At 40.5% G+C, this 22,278-nt stretch overlaps 1 protein-coding gene across 2 annotated transcripts in view; it reads left to right on the forward strand.

Moving 5' to 3' along the window:
* Positions 1-7,998: 7,998 nt before the first annotated feature.
* LOC140549245 (clathrin coat assembly protein AP180-like) overlaps positions 7,999-22,278 on the forward strand; it is a 31,885-nt gene continuing 17,605 nt past the window's right edge. The window contains exons 1-13 of one of the 2 annotated variants that reach the window (XM_072672685.1): positions 7,999-8,988; positions 14,821-14,963; positions 15,559-15,634; positions 15,745-15,847; positions 17,008-17,101; positions 17,953-18,064; positions 18,184-18,290; positions 18,698-18,739; positions 21,368-21,429; positions 21,531-21,536; positions 21,636-21,648; positions 21,742-21,860; positions 22,001-22,080. In XM_072672685.1, coding sequence (XP_072528786.1) covers positions 8,859-8,988; positions 14,821-14,963; positions 15,559-15,634; positions 15,745-15,847; positions 17,008-17,101; positions 17,953-18,064; positions 18,184-18,290; positions 18,698-18,739; positions 21,368-21,429; positions 21,531-21,536; positions 21,636-21,648; positions 21,742-21,860; positions 22,001-22,080 — 1,087 coding nt within the window. In that variant the 5' untranslated portion in view covers positions 7,999-8,858. Of the gene's footprint in view, positions 8,989-14,820; positions 14,964-15,558; positions 15,635-15,744; positions 15,848-17,007; positions 17,102-17,952; positions 18,065-18,183; positions 18,291-18,697; positions 18,740-21,367; positions 21,540-21,635; positions 21,649-21,741; positions 21,861-22,000; positions 22,081-22,278 lie in introns of those variants that run through there. The other variant, XM_072672684.1, reaches the window with a different exon arrangement.

The following is a 22,278-nucleotide window of genomic DNA, read 5'->3' on the forward strand; positions in this document are numbered from 1 at the left end:
ACAGCGAAATTAAAATGAAGTAGGGATACATTTCGCCCGCAGTCCATATTTATCTTTAAATGTACGAACTGGTAAAATTGGCGGTGTTATATTTTGTGGGATGCGTCTACATTACAGTTTTCTAACTTCACCACCAGAAGGCAGCGCTGCAGCTGTCAAAAATGCCTGCAAAACACCAGAGGGAGCCCGCGAGCGAGTCCTTAAGGAATAGAGCTTAACGGCTAAAAACGTAAAAATAAAAATCATGTCTAATCACTTGCCCACGATATTTCCTTAATTTAGAAAGTAGAAATTTAAAAAATAAAAAGTTTAAAAAAGCTTGTCAGAAAGGAATTGTGAGCATTGTCAATGTTTTATTCTAAACAATGTTTTTGAGGTAAAATACAAGCAGTAGGAATCTGTTAACCAAGGTATTTAACTTAATAGTGTACTATTTATAATTAAAGATAACAAAGTGACTTTTTATTTAATGTTCAAAAGGTTATAGTTTTACTTACCATGGTAGACTACTGTATGATCCGACGTTACTTTTACATTTATTAAAATACAACAGTTACCATGGTCAAAATACATGAAACTGGACTTGTCCCCATTTTTTATTTCATAAATAAAAGCATTGGATATTTTAATGAGTATATTATTGGAAACTGGAAAGGTCCCCAGTTTTCATTTGGAAAATCTGGTCACGTTACTTCAATTGAGCATCACTCTTTAACAGTAACAGTAACAGAAATACATTTGCTTAAAATTGTGTTCCTGGATCCTCATTGCAGCTTTTCAGTTGTTGTTTTTTTTTCTTCAAATGACTCATTCAGGAAGTGTACCCCAAGTGTACCCCAATTAGGGACATTCTAGGCATGAACACACACAGAACAGTCGCTGTAATACAATAGAAATAGGATATAATCAAGTTCACTGTGCTAAATAAAACATAGGCAAATATATCCCATCCCATATGTCCACTAAGACTGTCAGACACAAGAACAGTTTTTACACCTTCATCAACAGCTGTTCACCATCATCAGCTATAGGTCATATATATTACTGATAAACTAGCATCACTCTTATCCTACAATTTGCTGCATTACTGCAACATTATTAATTTTACACGTGTACACTTCTGTGGTTACACAATATTTAATCTGTATATTGATCGATACTGCTATTCTGTAAATAACACCATAAAGCACACTGTAAAGAAATATCCTTGCATAGTCATGTATACTGTGTATACTATTGTTCTCTGTATATTGTGTATTGTCTGTAAAGTATACACACATGGACAAAATTGTTGGTACCCCTCGGTTAATGAAAGAAAAAAACACAATGGTCACAGAAATAACTTGAATCTGACAAAAGTAATAATAAATAAAAATTCTATGAAAATGAACAAATGCAAATCCAACACTGATTTTGAACCATGCTTCAACAGAATTATTTTAAAATGTTAACTTATTAAACAGGCCTGGACAGAAATGATGGTACCCCTGAAAATAATGTGACCAAAGGGACATGTTAAATCAAGGTGTGTCCACTAATTAGCATCACAGGTGTCTACAATCTTGTAATCAGTCAGTGCGCCTATATATAGGGCTACAGGTAGTCACTGTGCTGTTTGGTGACATGGTGTGTACCACACTCAACATGAACCTGAGGAAGGAAAGAGTTGTCTCATGAGATTAGAATGAAAATTATAGACAAGCATTGTTATGGTGTGGTGTGGGGTTTGGACTCAAGTGCAGTTAAAGTTTGTTTTGTTATGATCAAATGAGACAACTCCTTTTGCGGTGTGTGCTTGATGACTGTTGGGCTTGAACTCCCAACCCTGGTAATGGGAGCCCACTGTATTTCCACTGTGCCACTATGGCTATGAGGGGTGGCAGTATAAGCACTGATCTTAAGCAACACAAAAAGGCAGGAAAACAAACAAAGGAAAACCAGGAGTGATGTTAACTCAAACTAAAGACAACTCAAATGCTTTTCTCTTTTCGCTGTTAACAACTTAAACTCTTTTCACTTTTCTGTTCACAGCTGTTCACTTTTCTCTTTTCTGTTCACAGCTTAAACTTCTTTTTTCTCTTTTCACTTTTCACTTTTCACTTCACAACATAAACCCACTGTTACCGTTCGCCCCTCTACAAAGGTGCGACGGGGAAGTGTGTTTGGCTAGGTGTATTTATACTGTGCCACACAGGTGGGTCTGGTCAGCGTTAATTATCGCTGGGAATTCTGGGGCTTGGAGTGGTTGGGACCGGAGTGCCTTGTTTTTGGTACACACTTCACATGAGGCAACATAGGCACGTGTGTCCTTGTCCATTCCTGGCCACCAGAAGCGTCTCCGGAGGAACTCCAATGTCCAGACCGCACCTGGGTGACCAGAAAATGGGGAGGAATGTCCCCATTGCAGAAGCGCCTGGCGAACTGCGGAGGGCACATATTGCCGACCAGGAGGACCACCCCCGGGGTCAGGCTCCCATCAGAGAGCTTGCACTATGTCCTCCTCAATGTTCCAGCGGAGGGGAGCAACTATTTGAGAGGCAGGGATAATTGGTTCTGGCTCTGGATTGGATCTCCGGGGTTCCAACCGCCGGGATAAGGCATCTGGCTTGGTGTTCTTTGAACCCGACCGATAGGACAGTGTAAAATGGAAACGACCAAAATACAGCGCCCATCGGGCCTGCCGAGGGTTCAGTCGTTTGGCCTGCTGTATGTAAGCCAAATTTTTGTGGTCCGTCCAAACAATAAATGGGTGTTTGGCCCCCTCGAGCCAGTGCCTCCATTCCTCCAGAGCCAACTTCACCGCGAGGAGCTCTCTGTCCCCAATGGGATAGTTGCATTCTGCCGGGGTTAGCCTGTGGGAGTAGAACGCACAGGGATGGAGCTTTTTACCTGACCCCAGGCGTTGGGACAGGACCGCACCTACGCCTACATCTGAGGCGTCTACCTCGACGACAAACGGTTTGTTGGGGTCCGGTAGCTGTAAAACCGGGGGTGAGGTCAACATCACTTTAATCTCTTTAAAGGCCCTTTGAGCCTCCATGGACCAACGAAAGGGGCCTGGGGTCTTTCGAGTCAGGGCAGTGAGGGGGACCGCCCCCGTACTGAAGTTCCGTACAAAACGGCAAATGGAGTTAGCGAACCCCAGGAAGGACTGGACTTGCCTGAAAGAAGAAGGACGAGGCCAGTCCTTGACGGCATGAATCTTGGTTGGATCCATTTGAAGGGTGCCTTTGGAGATTATGAACCTTAGGAACGACACAGTCCCTGTGTGGAACACAGACTTCTCCAACTTGATGAAGAGACGGTTCTCCAAGAGCAGTTGGAGGACTTGCCTGACGTGTCCCACGTGTTCCTCCAGGGACTGGCTGTATATTAATATGTCATCGAGGTAGACATATACGAAGCGGTCCAATGCCTCCAGTAACACGTCGTTGATAAGACGCTGGAAAACCGCTGGGGCATTCATAAGGCCGAAAGGCATGACGCGATACTCATAATGCCCTGTAGGGGTGATGAAAGCGGTTTTCCACTCATCCCCCTGTCGTATGCGGACCAGGTTGTAGGCACTGCGTAAGTCCAGTTTGGTAAAGACTGATGCCTGCTGCAGTGCCTCAAAGGCCATCGACATGAGGGGGAGGGGATAGTGGTCTTTCACAGTGATCGCGTTTAGGCCTCGATAATCAATGCATGGGCGGAGTCCGCCATCTTTCTTCCCTACAAAGAAGAAACCAGCCCCAGCGGGGGATGAGGATGGACGTATAAAACCGGACTCCAGTGCCTCCTTAATGTAGGAGTCCATGGCAGAACGTTCCAGAGGAGAAATTGCAAACAGGCGCCCCCTCGGGGGAGTAGTCCCCGGTAGGAGATCTATGGCACAGTCATAAGGCCTGTGAGGGGGCAGGATTTGCGATTCCTCCTTACGGAACACAGCACAGAGATCCCAGTACACCTCAGGAACCCTGTCCAGATGAGGAATGACTGACTCTGGCTTAGTGTCTCTCTGAGGGGGTCCTTCCTTGTGACCCAGACAGGCCCCCTGACAATGTGGCCCCCAAGCATAGACTGAACGGGTTGTCCAAACTATTCGTGGGTTGTGGAGTTCCAACCAGGGGTAGCCCAGCACCAACTGCAGATGAGGTGCCTGAGTCAGGTACAATTCCACTTGCTCAGTGTGGGCCCCAATCCGCAGTGTTATCGGTTGGGTGCGATGGGTCACAGAACCAGAACCCACAATCCTCCCATCTATGGCATGGATGGGTAGTGGGCGTTCCAGGGGGTCCACGGGAAGGCCGAGACTAGCAGCCAGTGAGCTGTCCACAAAATTGCCTGCAGCCCCAGAATCCACAAAGGCTGTCAGCGATTTATGTTGGGAGGTCCAGGCTAGAGTAACCGGGAGGTGAAGTCCTGAGATGGGGGATACCACATGGTCTAAGGCCGAGTCCCCTGCTCGGGTTGGACCCTCTCGTTTCCCCGACTTACGAAGGACTGTCTTAGACCTGTCCCCCGGGACGGGTCGGGGTGGTAGATAACCGGGTAACCGGGCACCTCCCAGTTGCACGGGCTCAGGAGCCTCCCATGGTGGGGGTTCCCAAGTGGGATTGACTGGCTGCTGGTGCCAAAAACCTGTAGCACGAGGGTTACGTGCTCTTTCTCTGGCCCTCTGACGTATGCGGTTGTCCAGGCGGATGCACACGTCATAGAGGTCGCAGAGTGTAGAGGGTAGGTCACGAGTGGCCAGCTCATCCTTCATCTTGCCATTAAGACCTCACAGAAAGATCGGCCTCAAGGCCTCTTCACCCCAAGCACTCTCCGCTGCCAGAGTGCGAAAGTCTATAGCATATTCTGCTACAGAGCGTGCACCCTGGGTGAGGTCTAGCAGCCGTGGGCCAGCGTCTCTTCCCTCTAATGGCTGGTAAAATGTCTGACGTAATGCCTTAGGTCCTTAATTGGCACGAACTCTGCTGAGTCGATTGTAGGTCGCACCTTTCTGTTACGGTGTGGTGTGGGGTTTGGACTCAAGTGCAGTTAAAGTTTGTTTTGTTTTGATGAAATGAGACAACTCCTTTTGTGGTGTGTGCTTGAACTCCCAACGCTGGTAATGGGAGCCCAATGTATTTCCACTGTGCCACCACGGCTGTGAAGGGTGGCAGTATAAGCACTGATCTTAAGCAACACAAAAAGGCGGGAAAACAAACAAAGGAAAACCAGGAGTGATGTTAACTCAAACTAAAGACAACTCAAATGCTTTTCTCTTTTAGCTGTTAACAACTTAAACTCTTTTCACTTTTCTGTTCACAACTTGAACTTCTCTTTTCACTTTTCTGTTCACAGCTGTTCACTTTTCTCTTTTCTGTTCACAGCTGTTCACTTTTCTCTTTTCTGTTCACAGCTTAAACTTCTCTTTTCTCTTCACAACATAAACCCACTGTTACCGTTCGCCCCTCTACAAAGGTGCGACGGGGAAGTGTGTTTGGCTAGGTGTATTTATATTGTGCCACACAGGTGGGTCTGGTCAGCGCTGGGAATTCTGGGGCTTGGAGTTCTTTGCTCCAACACCACCAGCTTTCCTACTTTGCTGGCTGGGCCCCCTGCTGGCGGCTGGCGGTACATGCTGCCTGCTCACAAGCATGTTAATGGTAAAGGTTATAAGACCATCTCCAAGCGGCTTGATGTTCCTGTGACTACAGTTGCACATATTATTCAGAAATTTAAGATCCATGGGACTGTAGCCAACCTCCCTGGACGTGGCCGCAGGAGAAAAATTGATAACAAATCAAAGAGACGGATAATACAAAAGGTAACAAAAGAGTCCAGAAAAACTTCTAAAGAGATTCAAGGTAAACTTCAAGCTCAAGGAACATCTGTTTGAGCCAAAGTGGACTTCATGGAAAACGACCAAGAAGGACATCACTGTTGAAAACAAATCATAAAAAATCCAGACTGGAATTTGTCAAACTACATGTTGACAAGCCCCAAAGCTTCTGGGAGAATGTCCTATGGACAGATGAGACAAAAATTGAACTTTTTGTCAAGGCACATCAGCTCTATGTTCACAGACCGAAAAATGAAGGTAAAGGTGCATGTATTTGTCACTGTACAGTGTACAGCAAAATGTGTCCTCCACATTTAACCCATCTGGTAGTGAACACACACACACGTGTTAGGGGCAGTGAGAGCGGTGGGCAGCCAACTCCAGCGCCCGGGGAGCAGAGAGGGTAAAGGGCCTTGCTCAAGGCCCAACAGTGGCAGCTTGCCGAGCCCGGGAATCGAACCCACAACCCTGTTATCGATATCCCAGCGCTCTAACCGCTGAGCCACCACTACCCCATATCAAGAAAAAAACACTGTCCCTACTGTGAAACATGGAGGAGGCTCTGTTACGTTCTGGGGCTGCTTTGCTGCATCTGACACAGGGTGTCTTGAATCTGCGCAGAGTACAATGAACTCTCAAGACTTTCAAGGGATTCTAGAGAGAAATGTGCTGCCCAGTGTCAGAAAGCTTGGTCTTAGTCGCAGGTCATGGGTCTTGCAACCGAATAATGACCCAAAACACACAGCTAAAAACACTGACCAAAATCCTATTGAGCATCTTTGGAAAGAGCTGGAAAAGGCACCCTTCAAACCTAAGACAACCGGAGCAGTTTGCTCATACCTGCTGAGAATACCTGCTGAGAGGTGCGGAAGTCTCATTGACAGTCACAGGAATTGTTTGATTGCATTGATTGCCTCAAAAGGTTGTGCAACAAAATATTAAGTTAAAGGTACCATCTTTTCTGTCCAGGCCTGTTTCATGTGTTTATTCTTAAAAATAATTCTGTTGACGCATGATTAAAAAGCAATGCCTGACTTTCATTGGTTAATTTTCATAACATACCTACCAACCTACCTTGGTGATGTAAAGCTTGGATGCAGCTGCTTGACCATGGTAACCCATTCCATGAATCTTTCTACGCACTGTTCTGGAGCTAATCTGAAGGCCACATGAAGTTTGGAGGTCTGTAGCGCTTAACCTTGCTAAAAGTTGGCGACCTCTGTGCATAATGCGCCTTCACATCCGTTGACCCCACTCTGTCATTTTACATGGCCTACCACAAGGCTGTCGTTCCCAATTGCTTCAACTTTTCATAATACCATTGACAGTTGACTGTGAAATATTTATTAGCAAGGAAATTTCACGACTGGACTTGTTGCACAGGTGGCATCCTATCACGGTACCACGCTGAAATTCACTGAGCTCCTGAGAGCGACCCATTCTTTCACAAAAGTTTGTAGAAGCTGTCTGCATGCATAGGTGATTGGTTTTATATACCTGTGGCTATGGAATTGATTGGAAAACCTGAATTCAATTATTTGGATGGGTGAGTGAATTTTGTGGCAATATAGTATTTATAGTTTAATTAGGGGTAACATTTTAAGGTGGAATAAAAAGCGACATCAGCTTCATTTAACAGTAATGTGTTAGATTGTGTTGTCAAAGGCTTGGCCTTTTTTGCAAACTTTTGCCCAAACTGCAGAGGAGAGGAAAAAGCCTGTTTGTGTGAGAGATAGAGACAGAGAAAGAGAAGGAGATGGAGGTTCTGGTCGCACTCTGTTTACTATAGCAGATTATGTCCCGTTTGAGTGCTCCTCAGATGTCAGATTAGCTAGTACATAAACGTGACTCCGTTTGAAAATCCGCCCACTAATGGAGATCTGTAGGATATCGATAACAAAACAAAGTGGTATTAGTCAGCTAAACATTAAATCGTAATTACAAAAAAACGAATACAGAAAAAGTAAAAGGTCGCAGGATGCGTTACATCTAGTATCATCTAGAATACCAGGTTTTCCATTTTTAATTAGCTGATCGATGGCAGTTTCCAAGTGGTATAATCGGCCACAGGCCAGTTTATGATGTTTCGTGGCTCTTCCTCCATATTGTAATAATTTATCTGCATTCTGAGTGTAGGCTAGTTTAACCCTTAAAAGCTCCCCTTTTCTCCTTTAAGACTCGCAGAGTGCGGTCGCTGTGCGTCACATGACTCGTCGATAAGCGAGGTTAGATGACCGTCAGAAAAAGACGAGCAGCTTCACACAAGCCACACAGCAGCAGGCACCGCGGAAAATATCACTAGGCAATATCTTCGCCTTTGCTCGCCTTTTCAGTGCAGGCGGTAGCAGCGGTGTATTCTGTTTGTGCGAAGTGGAGTGAAGGGCAGACCGAGCTCCTCCTCCACTCTTCATTACCGACGGAGACGAAACCGGCGAGTTCTCAGGACACCGCGCGTCACACTAAAATATCTACATTCGCTCGGCTACATATATACATATAGCCGAGTATATACATATTTCGACATTTTTCAACAGCGGTCTTCTCGTGCCTGGTTTGTGGGGCGTCCGTCATCTGAACGCTGAAAACCGTTAAGGTGAGGCTGCGCGAGGTCGAGCTTCAGTTGGGATTAGTTAAAACGCTCGTCTGTCGTCGACTGAAATATTATAGCTTTATCAGAGACCGTTGAAGCTCTGTTGTTTTCCCTGGCGTTTATTTGATCGTACATTCCTCCTCAGGTACACAATCTGCGTCGCGTTTCCACCGGAGGGCGTTACGTAAGAGGGCCGTTAGAGAGAGAGGACGACCGGTGAAAATCCCTCATGTCAGCCGAGGGTTACTCTGTAAGCGCTGTTCTGTACCGTAGGGCGTGAAGAGCTCGTGAGTTTGAAGGCATTATTTTTTAGGTGAAAGCGGCTCGGTCTGTTACTAGCGCAGAAAGGAAGGCACTGTTGGAAAAGGAGGCCTTCGATTTTTTTGGTCGGTGAAGCAACCTATGCTTGTAGTGCATCGCCTGTCTGCTGTGTGGTGAAGTGGCTTGTTGGAGAAAATGTCGGGCCAGACGCTGACAGACCGCATCGCCGCCGCGCAGTACCAACTGACCGGGTCAGATGTGGCGCGCGCCGTGTGCAAAGCTACAACGCATGAGGTGATGGCGCCCAAGAAGAAGCACCTGGACTGTAAGTGTGTATACTGTAGAGTTCAGTGTGTGTGTGTGTGTGTGTGTGTGTGTGTGTGTGTGTGTGGAGTGGGGGAAGGGGATTCAGTCTATGTGTGCACGTGAGATGTAGCACAGCAAATACCCCACTGTCTTTATACTGTTGGTAATATTAATTCAGAAACATTAAGTCATTGAGTCAGATTATTTAGTAAAGAGTCAAAGGAAAGAGATTAAGACCAGGACTACAATTTGATGGCCCAGGAGCTCCAGCACACAATCCTTTTAAAGCACAAAGCACACAGTAATGTGAGAGAAGTAAACACGTAAATTCATACTGAGTATGAATCCTTGTTGCGTGAAACAACAAGCTTTTTAACAATTTGATATATTAAACTGGACTTGATGACGTGTCTCAGGTGTATAAAATGCAGCCTTGCCTGAGGACATCACTGGAAAGTGTGCAGCCTCCAGGCTGAGGCGCGTGGCGCTGTCCATTTCAGGACCACACTGTAGTGATTTGGTGCCCTCTACTGAAAATCCTCTTCCAAGGGATGAATGAGTGTGTTGGAAAGACACACGTGCTATGTATTGTCCCCCCCCAACACTCTCTCTCTTTTTTTCTCTTGCACACACATGCTGATAATTAGTGTCTCACTGCACCATGTACTCAACTTTGCAGAACTGCTTTAGCTCTCTGACATTTGTAGGCCTTCCAGCATGAACTGCATGTTTCAGGTCCTGCCCCAACATTTCAATAGGGTTTAGTTCCCTTAGGCATCCAGGTCCTGATGTAGCAAAGCATTTCCAAACCATTACAGCAACATTACACTATTCCATTTTTGGATTTTTAGAATTTGTCCATTGCATATTGTCCAAAACTCAAGAGGATCAGTGTTTCTTGGTGAACCAAAGCATTTATATTCTTTTTAATTAGCACTAGTTTCCGCAATTCTATTTTGCCATCAATCCATTTTTTCCCCAGTGTTCTTCCGATGGTTGAGAATTAACATTGACCTGGGAAGACTACTGCTCCAAACATTCCTCAATTGGACATTATGGGTCTGATTGTAGTTCAGTAGAGCCTTAGAAATGGCTTTATAACCTTTCGTAAACTGACATACTTCCACAAGCTTTTTTTCTAAAGTCTTTAGGAATCTCTATTCTCTCTGGACTAACTGTGTGCTGCCATGTTCACTCTGACTTAAAGGGCCAACGTTTGATTTAGACTGAACAGAGCTGGCTCAAATCAAGGCGTGTGTTTTGACTGTGGAACCAGGGGCCAGGATATATACACGAGTTGCATTCTCCAAATCGTTCAGAACGTAGTTTACATTTTTAGGCTGTATAGGAAGGATCATACACTTTGGAACAGCCTTCTATGACGTAGCACGTTACTCAAGTTTGTTTGACTAGGCTCTGTGGTGATTGTTTTTCTAGTATTACTACAGCTATTGATACAGTTAATGCAGTGTCTGTGTGTGAGGTGTTTTTTTTATTTCTGTTAGCAGGGAGAACAATAAAATCCCATAGGCTCATAGCACTGCATAGTAACACTATTTGTGTCAGTGAAATAGCACATCAATAAGCTCTCAATTCTCAGCTATTAATATTCAGCTAAAAATGGCATGATTTCATTACCAAATGGAGGCAAAGTAGTGTCTTTACTGCTGTAGTGGCTATTGAGCACGCTGTCCTAGAGGACAAGGCCTGCTGAATTATAAATTGATCAGCCAAAGCATGCATGCATTATTCACACAGCTAAGATGAGGGAGCTAATACTGGGACAGAGAGATAAGTCAACATAGTTGCAGACTTAAGAGTTCATGACTGCATATGTACAGTCGTGTGTGTGTTTGTGTCAAACCCAGAACCCTTAAGACTTAAACTGCAAATGAAAAAAAAAGCTATTTTAAAATCAGGTTTTTAAAAATAATAACGTATATATAGTCATGTAAAAAGAATAACACAACCCATGAAAACCGTAGTCTTTTTTAAACATGTCTAAACATCAGCACATCAGCTGCAGCTGATTAGAACATGATTAGAGGGAAAAATTGAGCCATTCCACTGTCTGGGATTTTGGAATATAAAAATACATTCTGGAACACTGCTTTGAACAGATAAAAGGAACAGATATAACTGGGGAGCAACAAAAGACATGTTTAAGCACAAGCATCTCATCACCAACTGTGCAGCATGGAGGGTATATTGGCATTGGGTTGGGGCTGCTTTGCAGCAGCAGGGCCTGGCAAGCTCTCATTCATAGAATCCACTATGAATTCTTTATTGTGTCTAAGGGTGCTTAAGGGAAAATGTCAGACCATCTGTCCATAAACTGCAGCGGAGGTGAACCATGCAATAAATCCATCAAGAAATGGAGACTTCTGTAATGGCCAAGTCAAAACCTGGATTTTTATTTCTTTTGAGATGCTGTGGGGTGAAATGGGCTGTGATGCAAGAACCCCCTCAAACATCACACAGCTGAAGGAATTGTTTTGTTTTCACACAAAATAATTCCATATGACCGTGGATCAATTCTGCACACATTTTTGCAAAATAGTAGTGTCTAGGATCACCTGCAGGAACACCTGCGAATGAGGAGCCGTACTTTTAGAAGTGACAAAATGAACCAATCATGCAATCCCACATGTGGTGCTAGGAGAGCATATCTTTCACGCCACACCAGAGTCTGCTTAAAACAAACTCACTACTACTACTACTACTACTACTATGTATTATAAACAAATGAAAAGAAACCTACAGGTTTGCTTTAGGCCTTTGATGTTGTTTGTCTGTAGAGTGCAGTTAATCTTTATTTTAATCACTGCATGGACTTTGCTGGCACATTAGAAAATCTTGTATACATTATAATATAATACTGTTCTTAAAAAAAATCTGTTTTCCGATTTATTCTTCTACAAATTAAGGAAATAGGTGGCATATAACAAAAAGGTTATTTTTTTCTATTGAAATGTGCCATTTTCCCCTGTCAGTGGTCATTTAAATAATGGCTTCTTAGTATGTAATTTCCATGGAAACTAGAACTGTAGGGAGCGGTCAAAGGTTATTGACCAGATGGCACAGCCCTTGTATTGATAAGAGGACAGCTTAAAGAATTCTACTTAAAAATGACCCACACTTAAGCAGCTTTCAGTGAGATGCAATTGATCCTTTTTGCTTTCTCTGTCATGGGGCATTTTTCTTATTCTTATTTTTTCGCCTTCATTTAACCATTCCCATTAATCAGTAGCCATCATTCAAAACTATTATTAGTTCAGAATTGTATTTGAGAATGCGGCGCTTCTGGATTTTGCTAAATAACTTTAAAATATTTAGAAAAGACAAATCGTATTTTTTTACAAGCAACTTGCACATCTCTAAAAATTAAAATCTAAATTGTGAAGTGTGTCCCGAAGCTCCAGTTTACTTAGACAAGGTCACCCGAATCAGTGTTTGATTTATTAGAAGGAAATATTAGCATGCTAAAATTTTAATGTTTTATTGTCATGATATCTAAAATGCTCTCCTGTTAAATCTTTTGAAAAAAGTTTTGAATGCTTATAGGTGACATACTGACTTACTGAACATGCTACATGCTTGTGGTGCTGTATTGCAGTGACCAAAGGGAATATAAAATAATATAGCAGTGAATTCTCTGACTTCCACAAACAATTCAGTGAATCAAAAAATTAATTTTAGCATTTTATCACAATTGATTTTAGTCTACACATTGAAACCTGAAAATGCTGGCATGATTTAAATCTGGAGCTGCACTTTACATTATGTCACAAATAAATGGCACATAGAAATTACATTTTTCATTTTAAAGATCAGTGAAAACAGATTTCCAGATGTTGTCTGGTAAAGAAAGATGGGGTTTATTCAAATGAAGCCAAAAACTCTACTACATGAGATCTGTTTTTTGTTAGAGAGTAAAATGGAAAAGATAATACTGTGACCGACTATACATATTTTTATGCTGCTCAATGTCTTGTAATCAGAGGGTATAATATAACTGTTTCAACAAAGGCCAATGTTGCTAATAGGCTGAAACAGTGTAACATGTTCACAGTTGAACACGTGGCTACAACATGGTTGAGCAGATGACCATTTGTGTGTGTGTGTGTTTGTGGATCTGCACACTGCCTTTACTCACACTAATCACATAATCTGATCTCACAACAGTGGTGTCGTAAATAATACTGTAATCCCACCACAGTATTACTATTTGGGAACACATGAGCACACATGCATATATGCAAGACAATGGACTGCGGCACTTTGGAGCAAGGGTGGCTAATTTATTGTAGTATTGTAGTAATTTGTAATATAAATAGTGTAGAGTGTTTTTTTACGGGTCACCTTTTACTGGTCTGGACAATTCCAGAAAGAAACAATGAATGAGCACGTCCTTTTGTCCACATAGCATATTTTGTAACGTGAGATGCACCTTTGAAATGCACCAAAAAGGTAGGGGTTTGAGGGGCCAGTGAGTCTACATCCAGAGTTCACTAATGTAACTCATTGTATTAGAATGGTTTATAATCCACAAACATAACATTGTTTTTAAACTATTGTACTCCTTTTCATATAAAAAGAATGTAAATAACCTAAGAGAGAACACTTTGTTGTACTTGCCTCTCAGTTAACCCAACTGTGTATTGTAGTTTTTTTCTGGTGCCACACACAAACACACAAACGCATACTGTATCGCTTGTGTCATGCTAATCTGGGCTATTCCTGCCTCTTCACATATCGTGCAGTCTAAGCTATAGAAGTTCAGGGGCACTCTCCAGAATGCTGGAAGCGCAGCTATATTTAAGAACTGATCTCTGATCAGCTGTACCGGTCTTCACCTGTGTAATCCACTTTACACTGGAATAGTTAGATTAGAGAGAAAAGGAGAGTAACTTCAGTTCAGTGTGTGCTTTACGCCTCTTTGAGGTAAGATATCTGCACTTTTCTAGAGTGGTTAATTATACATTTACACCCGACAGGAAGAACCATTTGGAGATTGTGGCCAAGGTATTTGACAGATTCCAGTATTACAAGGGCTGAACGAATCTTTGAGATTTATATAAAAAAATATTTGAAATTGAAATAGATTTTTTAAAATAATTGTAGTACAAGCAAAATTAGAAAAACTTGGCTGCTTAATATTGAGACTCATGGGAGCATGAGAACATACTTTGGAGCAAAAAAAAAAACAATACAAAATCCTAAAAATATTATGGACAAATTTAAAAGGTAAAGGTAAAGGTAAAGGTGCACGTATTTGTCACTGTACAGTGTACACTTTTTTAAAATGTGTCCTCCGCATTTAACCCATCTGTGGTAGTGAACACACACACACACACTAGTGAGCTAGGGGCAGTGAGTACACACAGACCTAGAGCGGTGGGCAGCCAACTCCAGCGCCCGGGGAGCAGAGAGGGTAAAGGGCCTTTCTCAAGGGCCAAACAGTGTGTATTCTAGTAAAATAATCAGTAAAAAGCAGTGCTAGTGTAGTCATTTGAGATAATTGGAGTTCTGTAGGGTGTTACCAATATTTGCTTTATGCAAATACCTGTTCAACTGTTTTTTTGTGATATCCATTTTTTTGTGAGTTCCAAATTCATTATTTGTACTTCTCTACAAAACATTCTGCATGAGACAGTATAGCATTATTATTTACAAATTTTTAAATGAAGTGATTTAAAATCAGAGAAGTAAGACACACATCTGTGTGTAAAAATCTCTGACGTGTTGAGAGTTGATTTTTTAAATGACCAATATAAGGTGTTTTAGGTAGTTTGTGTTTGTTACAGTAATTTGAGTAAATTGAAATTTGCTGGTTTGTGTTCTTCTACAGATCTTATCTCTGCTACCAATGAGACAAATGTGAACATCCCGCAGATGGCTGATACTTTGTTTGAGAGAGCCATGAATGCCAGCTGGGTGGTTGTCTTTAAAGCCCTCGTCACCACCCACCACATGTGCATCCATGGCAACGAGGTCAGTGGCCAAGAAAGAAAGCTCCTTCAGCACTAAATATTAGTTTATGTTCTCTCTAAATTGTGTAAGTGCTAATCAGCTTCATTTTTACATAACATTTACATTGTTTGAATGAGAAGTACAGAAAAGCATTAGAAGCCAGTAATGTTCAGTATCATGCTCTCAAAATGGTCTTTTAGGTTTTTATGGGTTTTTAATGTCTCTATTTTCACATTATTCAACAGTTTCACCTTCAGTCATGTTACTTAAGTTCAGTAAGTTTACTTAACATAAGGGTATTTTTGGTATCAATCTGATAAAATACTTCACTATACTAAAACATAATTTTGTTATTGTGACAACTTTATTTGAAACTATGCAGAGCAAGCTTTCTCCAAGACAAGGATTTAAAAAGTATTGTATTTTATATTGTATTTGCACAGCAAGTATGGAAAATACAATATACAAAATAATAAAGATGAAAGGGGACACCAAAATCAAGAGTAAGAAACAGTGACCTAGATAATAAGAGTAGTTCACCTCTAGTCTTAATCTATAAAGACCCAAAAAGATTTTCAGAGTTGTAGTTCTCATTGTCCCCTTTTAATCATTGCAGAGGTTTATCCAGTATCTGGCTTCCAGGACATCCCTATTCAACCTAAGCAACTTTATTGACAAAACCGGAAGCCATGGTGAGTAGTTGTGCATGTGTCTGTGTGTAAAATGAGTCTATGCTTGTATTGGACTGATTATTCTGACCTATCTCTGTCCTAATTCTTAATTCTTCTTTTCGAAAAACAAGGCTACGATATGTCCACGTTCATCAGACGATATGCACGGTACCTCAACGAGAAGGCGTATGCCTACCGTGCTATGGCTTTTGACTTTACTCGAGTCAAAAAAGGGTACGTCAATCTTTTCTGGGACTGTTGCTTATTTTTTGCTGCTGGGCACTTAATACTACTATATTTGACACACATTTCTCCTTGCAATATATTTAAATCAATATGTTGCATTTACTCTTGATTGGTAGGACAAGCGTAATCTGTATTGCTACTACTGTAGTATTTCTGCTACAGTTTACTTAAAAATACTTCATACGGCAAGATTATGTGCACACTTTTGTATAACATAACCTGTTCCACTGTGATACTGCATATATTGCCACATGATTGAGGACTACCTGAACACATTTTGTTACTTTACACCTGGATATACACTATATGGACAAAAGTACTGGGACACCTGCTCATTCATTGTTTCTTCTCTTAGAAACACATAGTATGCACTTCAGGGCATTATTCTGCAACAAACATACCTCAGTGTTAACAGGTAATCATTGTTTTATGCCATAGCAACTCTTTACCTGTACCAATACTTTGACTTAAATGGTTATGGTTATGACTTGTAATTATTCATTCACTGGGGTTATATATGTAGTTAAGGTAATCACTGGCAAATGTATTTTTGCATTATTGTAGTGCCAGGAAAATAATTTACAGATTTACAGGCTGTAGAACCACTTTACTTTAAACCATTCTATTAACTAAACCACAGCTATTAAAGTAGACAGAAAAATATAAAGTGATGAAGACACAGTATTTAAAGTGTTGTTATGCTGCCATGTTGCCCACATGCTCTGGGAGGCTTGTGTGTGGTTGTTGTAATGCTGTGAAAACACCACATTGTTCGGTCTCTGTTTAAAATACTCCCACAATTTCGATGCCTATGGGCGAAACCCAAACCACACACTTATATGCTTTACTTACTACATTAATATACACACTTCTAATGGTGGTGCACTATTTTGCACACTACATAAAGTGGTAGTGAGGGTTTTGGAACAAAGCACCTGTTAGAAGTGGTGTCCACAAACATTTGGACATATAGTGTATGTCTAATGACGATAAACCTGAATTAAATTAAATTTAAGGATTTTTAGCAGGAGTTTTTATTATAGTATAGACACAATTACAGCAGTTTAATTAAGAAATCCATAATGTTGTATTTGTTTACTTACAACATGCTTTCCATTCTCCTTCTTTGTGTATGTGTGTATGTTTAGGGCTGATGGAGTTATGAGGACCATGGCTCCTGATAAACTGCTCAAGGCTATGCCTGCCCTGCAAACTCAAGTGGACACCCTGCTGGAATTTGATGTGTGTTACAATTAATACTTTTTTGATGAATATTTGATAAATATTGAATTGTGCGTACATGCATATTCCTCTGGATATGAAAGGCACTTACTCATCCTAGATCAGCAATCTTAAGACCCTTACACAACCAATGTCAGAAATGTGTTTAAAACATGAAACTTTTCACGCCAAATGTGATTTGTCAGAAAGGGAATATGTGACCAGTTTTTACTTAAATGTAGTACACTTTGTATGTTGTGAAATAGACTAATCTTAATTTAACTTAAGTTAAATATTTTTGTGTTGATTGTTTTAAGTAGTGCACTATGTAGGGAGTATAATGTGATTTGAGGCGGTGCTGATTCTTTTCTGTTGATTATGTCCTCCTTAACATATTTTCAAAACAAGGTACAAAAAATTGTGCCTGACGTAAAAAAAAGTGTGTGAATATTTTTTTGTCTTGCTTATTCACATTGTATTTAGTGGGTAAAGCCCTTTACTCAGAGATTGATGCAGACAGCTCCCGATCTCTACTGTGGATATTATTATTAAAAGTGATTTTACATCTATGTTATGTATCTTCTGCACTGTGATGTTTTCATCTTCTAAAGAAGCACATGTATCAGTACTGCTTAGGCTTGTGTCAAAACAATCTCTTTCACAGGGAATATACAGAATATATATTTTAGGGTTAAGACTGGCTTCTGTCTCAAAAAGAATTATTTCAGGTTAAAGTATAAAAGCGAACACTGATCTTAGTTCATTAGTTCATTAGTTAATTTTATTTGGTTGCTTGATGTCATTTTAATGGTCCTTCTATACTAATGCATACATTTTCATTTCACTGAGAGTTTTTTTTCCCTTTCTTGCAGGTTCATCCCAAAGACCTGAACAATGGCATTATCAATGCAGCTTTCATGCTTCTCTTCAAGGATTTAATTAAACTTTTTGCCTCCTACAATGATGGAATTATCAACTTATTAGGCAAGAGACGCTGTACTGAAACTGCTTTTCTGCTAAAAGATGTATATTGGTATTAATGGGCTACTTCTTTCAAAGTGCCATCAGTAAACTATAGAATGCTGTGATCTGTGTTTTTGCAGAGAAGTATTTTAAAATGAAGAAGTCCGACTGTAAGGATTCTCTTGATATCTACAAGAAGTTCCTGACTCGAGTGACTAAGATTTCAGAGTTCATGAAAATTGCAGAGGTATTAATTATTCTTTATCGGTGGCCCCTCCTGGAAATCTACCTTCCTGCAGGTTTCACTTCCAACCTAAATCTAACCCACATCATACAGCTAATCAAGTACTTCTGAACACAATAGTTAGGGTTGGAGCTGAAGTCTACATGTAGCTCTCCAGTTGCAGGGTTGATGTTCACTTGGGGTTTAACAAATTCCATGCTTTAGTTTGCACACTTGGGGATCCCAAACAACACTACAGTTGTCATAGCAACACAGACATAACTGGGACGGTATCCGAAAAGAATGTTTACTGATCTATGTAAAATGGACAATTTTACTAATTTACTAATGTAATACATACTGTTTTTAATTGATTAATCAGGTGTTTTAAAGTTGTGTTTTGTTCTGAGTATAATTATTATCTTTTCCAGCAAGTTGGAGTGGACAAAAATGACATTCCTGACATATCTTATGTAAGTCATCAGTAATGTTTTTCACTTTCTTACACACTCAGGCATTTGCATATGTTATACATTCCCTTATTGATTTGCATTAAAAATGGCATGTATTTGTGTTTGCAGTACTATCTATAATCCAGCACCGATGTTTATTACAATGCAATGACATGTATTCTAATACTCTGTATGCATGTATGTGTCATGTTTATTAATCATGTATATATGTAGTTAAAAGACAACAATAACTCTTATTGTATTATTGTCAATAAGAAGTTTACAGGGTGGTTTATATTGTGGACTTTCTGAAAGCTTGTGTGCTGCTAATAGGGCTTTGGAGATGTGAAAAGAATTAGATAAAATATTTTTTTGGCATTTTGGTGAAAAATTATGTTCCGCAATGTCAGGGGTTAGCATATCAGTACCAAGCATAGCTGTTGATGCCTGCTTTTAAGGCCAGGTAAACCCTGGTAGTGGGATAACCAGTACAGTATCCAAAAAGAAAAGAAACTGAAAAAAAGAATAAAAGAGAAAACAACTCCAAACTAAAAAAAAAGGAAAGGGAGTTGAAAATAAAAATAAAATATTAAATAAAATCAGCTTCCTCTCACAAAAGAGAAGGTGTATTTACATTTGATTATTTTATGTTGGGTAATCTGTTCTTTGTTTAAGTCGCCATCTTTGAGTCCCCTTTGTCTGTTTTCTGCCGGTTTCCTCCCAGTAATTTTAGAAGTAATATTCCACCCGTCATCCCCACAGCTACCATTCCTATCGTTCCCACTTCACACCTTACCTAGATGTGGTTAAAATTCATATATGCACCTCCCATAATTATGTTAATATATTATTTATATGCTCATATTTAGTGTGTTTTGTTCTGCTCCCTGGCCATCCTGTAACACCCCAGATTCACTCTCTTTCTCTCTGAAATGGCTTAAACACTTTTCAGTTAAAAAAAAAAACTTAGTTTGGATTAAACAGCTATATTTTATTTCATGAAGTATGCAAACGTAGAAGAAAACAAATTGTTAAACTAAAATCCAGTAAAAACGTGCTTAAAAAACAAATGTCATTTTTTCCACTGTGGTTCATTGTCACAGAATGAAATAGGAAGAACACCATCCTGTTCCTCCTATTTCATTCTGTGACTAAAAATAGGAAGAACTAAAATATATATGGTCAAAGCAGTATTATTCTTGCTTTTATTCCCATCCATATTGTCTTCCATGTGCTGATCCACTGCAGTTTTCCTCCTGCTTTCTTTGTTTCCAATTTCCCACCCACTAGCTAGTGCCCTATCACATAATGTCACCAAAGAGGGTAAAGGCTAGCACATACTAACACATTAATATTTGGAAGACAAAGAGGTGTCACATGATTGCAATAGTTAAGATAACTGTGATATTTACAATTGTGCTTAATGTTGTATCACCACAGAATCACTGTAAATATAAGTATGTTAAATATGTATATTACTTAGCCCTATCCGCAATCACCAGCTTTAATGTCCATACATGACATCTGGCAAATGGAATATTTTTTTTCTGTATTTTTTCTTATTGAGTTAGAAAATCAATTTTACGTCTAGGTTCAAGTAGAAGTAACTCTTACTGGGTTTTCCTCCTCCTTCCTCTTCCTCCTTGATGCTGGGTATCCTTAGTGTCTTCATCCTGGGGTTGTGACTGACCTAGCAGACTCAGACAATGAGGACTGCCCCTTTAACAACAGCCGGGAAGAGGGCCCGGTAACCATTCTGGTAGCAGAGTCGCCCAGGCTGTGTCTCAATGCATTGCTTTCTTGTTTTTTTTTTAAACAAAAACAACAAACCACATTGTGTTCTGCCTTTCCATTATGTTGTCAAGACGTAAAGAGTAACAACATGGTTTCTGCTACAAAACAGAAACGTAAACAAAAAAAGTATTTCTGTGTTTGTCACCTTTACTTCAGTGACCCAAACACAGGCTGACCGTAGTAATGTGCCTTTGCAAAATCCCTTTTACCATGCTTCTGAGTCCTAAGAGCTAAGTACTTTCTGATATAAACTTGCAAAAGGTGCAAAATGGATGTTCTGACATGGCTTTGTTCTTTGGTACTGAGCCATAACATCTGTGTCTGTAGCAGAGCTGAATCTGAGTGATTATTTTTATTGTTATTTTGTTGTTATTTTAATAGTAACAACACTAATGTAATTTATTGTTATTAAACTAATTTTAGGGTTTAAAGGTGTAGTTATTTTTTTAACATGCTTACTGTATATCTTATTCAGAACCAGACACTATACAAGACGCTGTATGTAGCTCACAGAACTAGCTTTTTTCCCCAGCAAGATTTCTGGGCGGTGATTACTTCAAGAACACTTGCAAAATGTGGCAGCTAAATGAAAGAATCAATGAGTTGGGATTCAGCATTGGTGCTAGACCTGCTAGACCATAAGTCTGCTGTGTGACTGTGTGCTATTCTGATTTGAAGTGTCTTTCAGATCCGTTAGTGGTCTTGGTAATGTTATCATTTCAAAGCAGAGTAAGTAATGCTTGAATGTGTGCTTAGGTGTGCTATTGCTATCTGTCTTTGTGCAAATGCAAGTTTGAGGTATTCTGCTTGGTTCATGTTGATGACCATTTATTTTATGTGTGTAATGCTTCTTAGGCTCCTAGCAGTATTCTGGAGTCTCTGGAAACACACATGAACAGTCTGGAAGGAAAGAAGGGGTAAGATTCAGGGCTTCTTTAGTGATATGGGTAATGCATAGAGGGAATTCACAGCATAAAAACAACTTTTTTCTCTCTCTGTGTGTCATTCGGATTTTCAGAGAGGGGTGAGTCCTTGATCTTGTTCTTTGTTTATACTTACTTATTTGTAACTGTATATTAAGTCCATTGTCTGAAAAATTGTTCTTTCTTTTTCCACCTCTTAGATCTCCAACAAAGGTGAACTTGCTTTGCACCATTCTACACACGTCTATGCACATTCAGATGAACATGGGCATAAACCCACACCCTAATTTTTTTACCATGCCACAGGGATCGCCCACCAACAATGTGTCTCCGACTTCCACTCCCGCAAAATCGGGAGGCGCTGTTCCCACCCTGGAGCCACCACCCACCGAGGCTGTGCCCGCACCCGCTGAAGCTGCCACTGAGTGAGTGACCACTTCTTGTGTCATAGGTTATACATGAATAAATATGTAAATAATCACATTTACATCTCTATTCTGGTGACTGAAAAGGGTCATGTTTAATTTAAAAATATTGAACAATTAGAAAACTACTTCTCTTTTAGTTCTCTGTTGGACTTGGATCCACTGTCCTCTTCAGGGCCATCTGTAGGAGGTGCTTCAGCCGCTCCTACATCCTGGGGAGGTAAAGAGTTCCTGTGTACATTCACATGCCTTATGGGCCAGATTCACAAAGCGCACTGGAAATTGTGACGTTAAAGGAAATAGCGTTGCCATTACACATTTGCTAGTTCATAAATGAAGATCATTGTAAATTGTATTATTTCTGTGTCTGCAATGGTTGCACCTTAAAGTAACATAATTCACTAATTAGAAGGTTATC

The sequence above is a fragment of the Salminus brasiliensis genome, chromosome 2 (assembly GCF_030463535.1).
Source record: "Salminus brasiliensis chromosome 2, fSalBra1.hap2, whole genome shotgun sequence".
Taxonomy (NCBI): domain Eukaryota; kingdom Metazoa; phylum Chordata; class Actinopteri; order Characiformes; family Bryconidae; genus Salminus; species Salminus brasiliensis.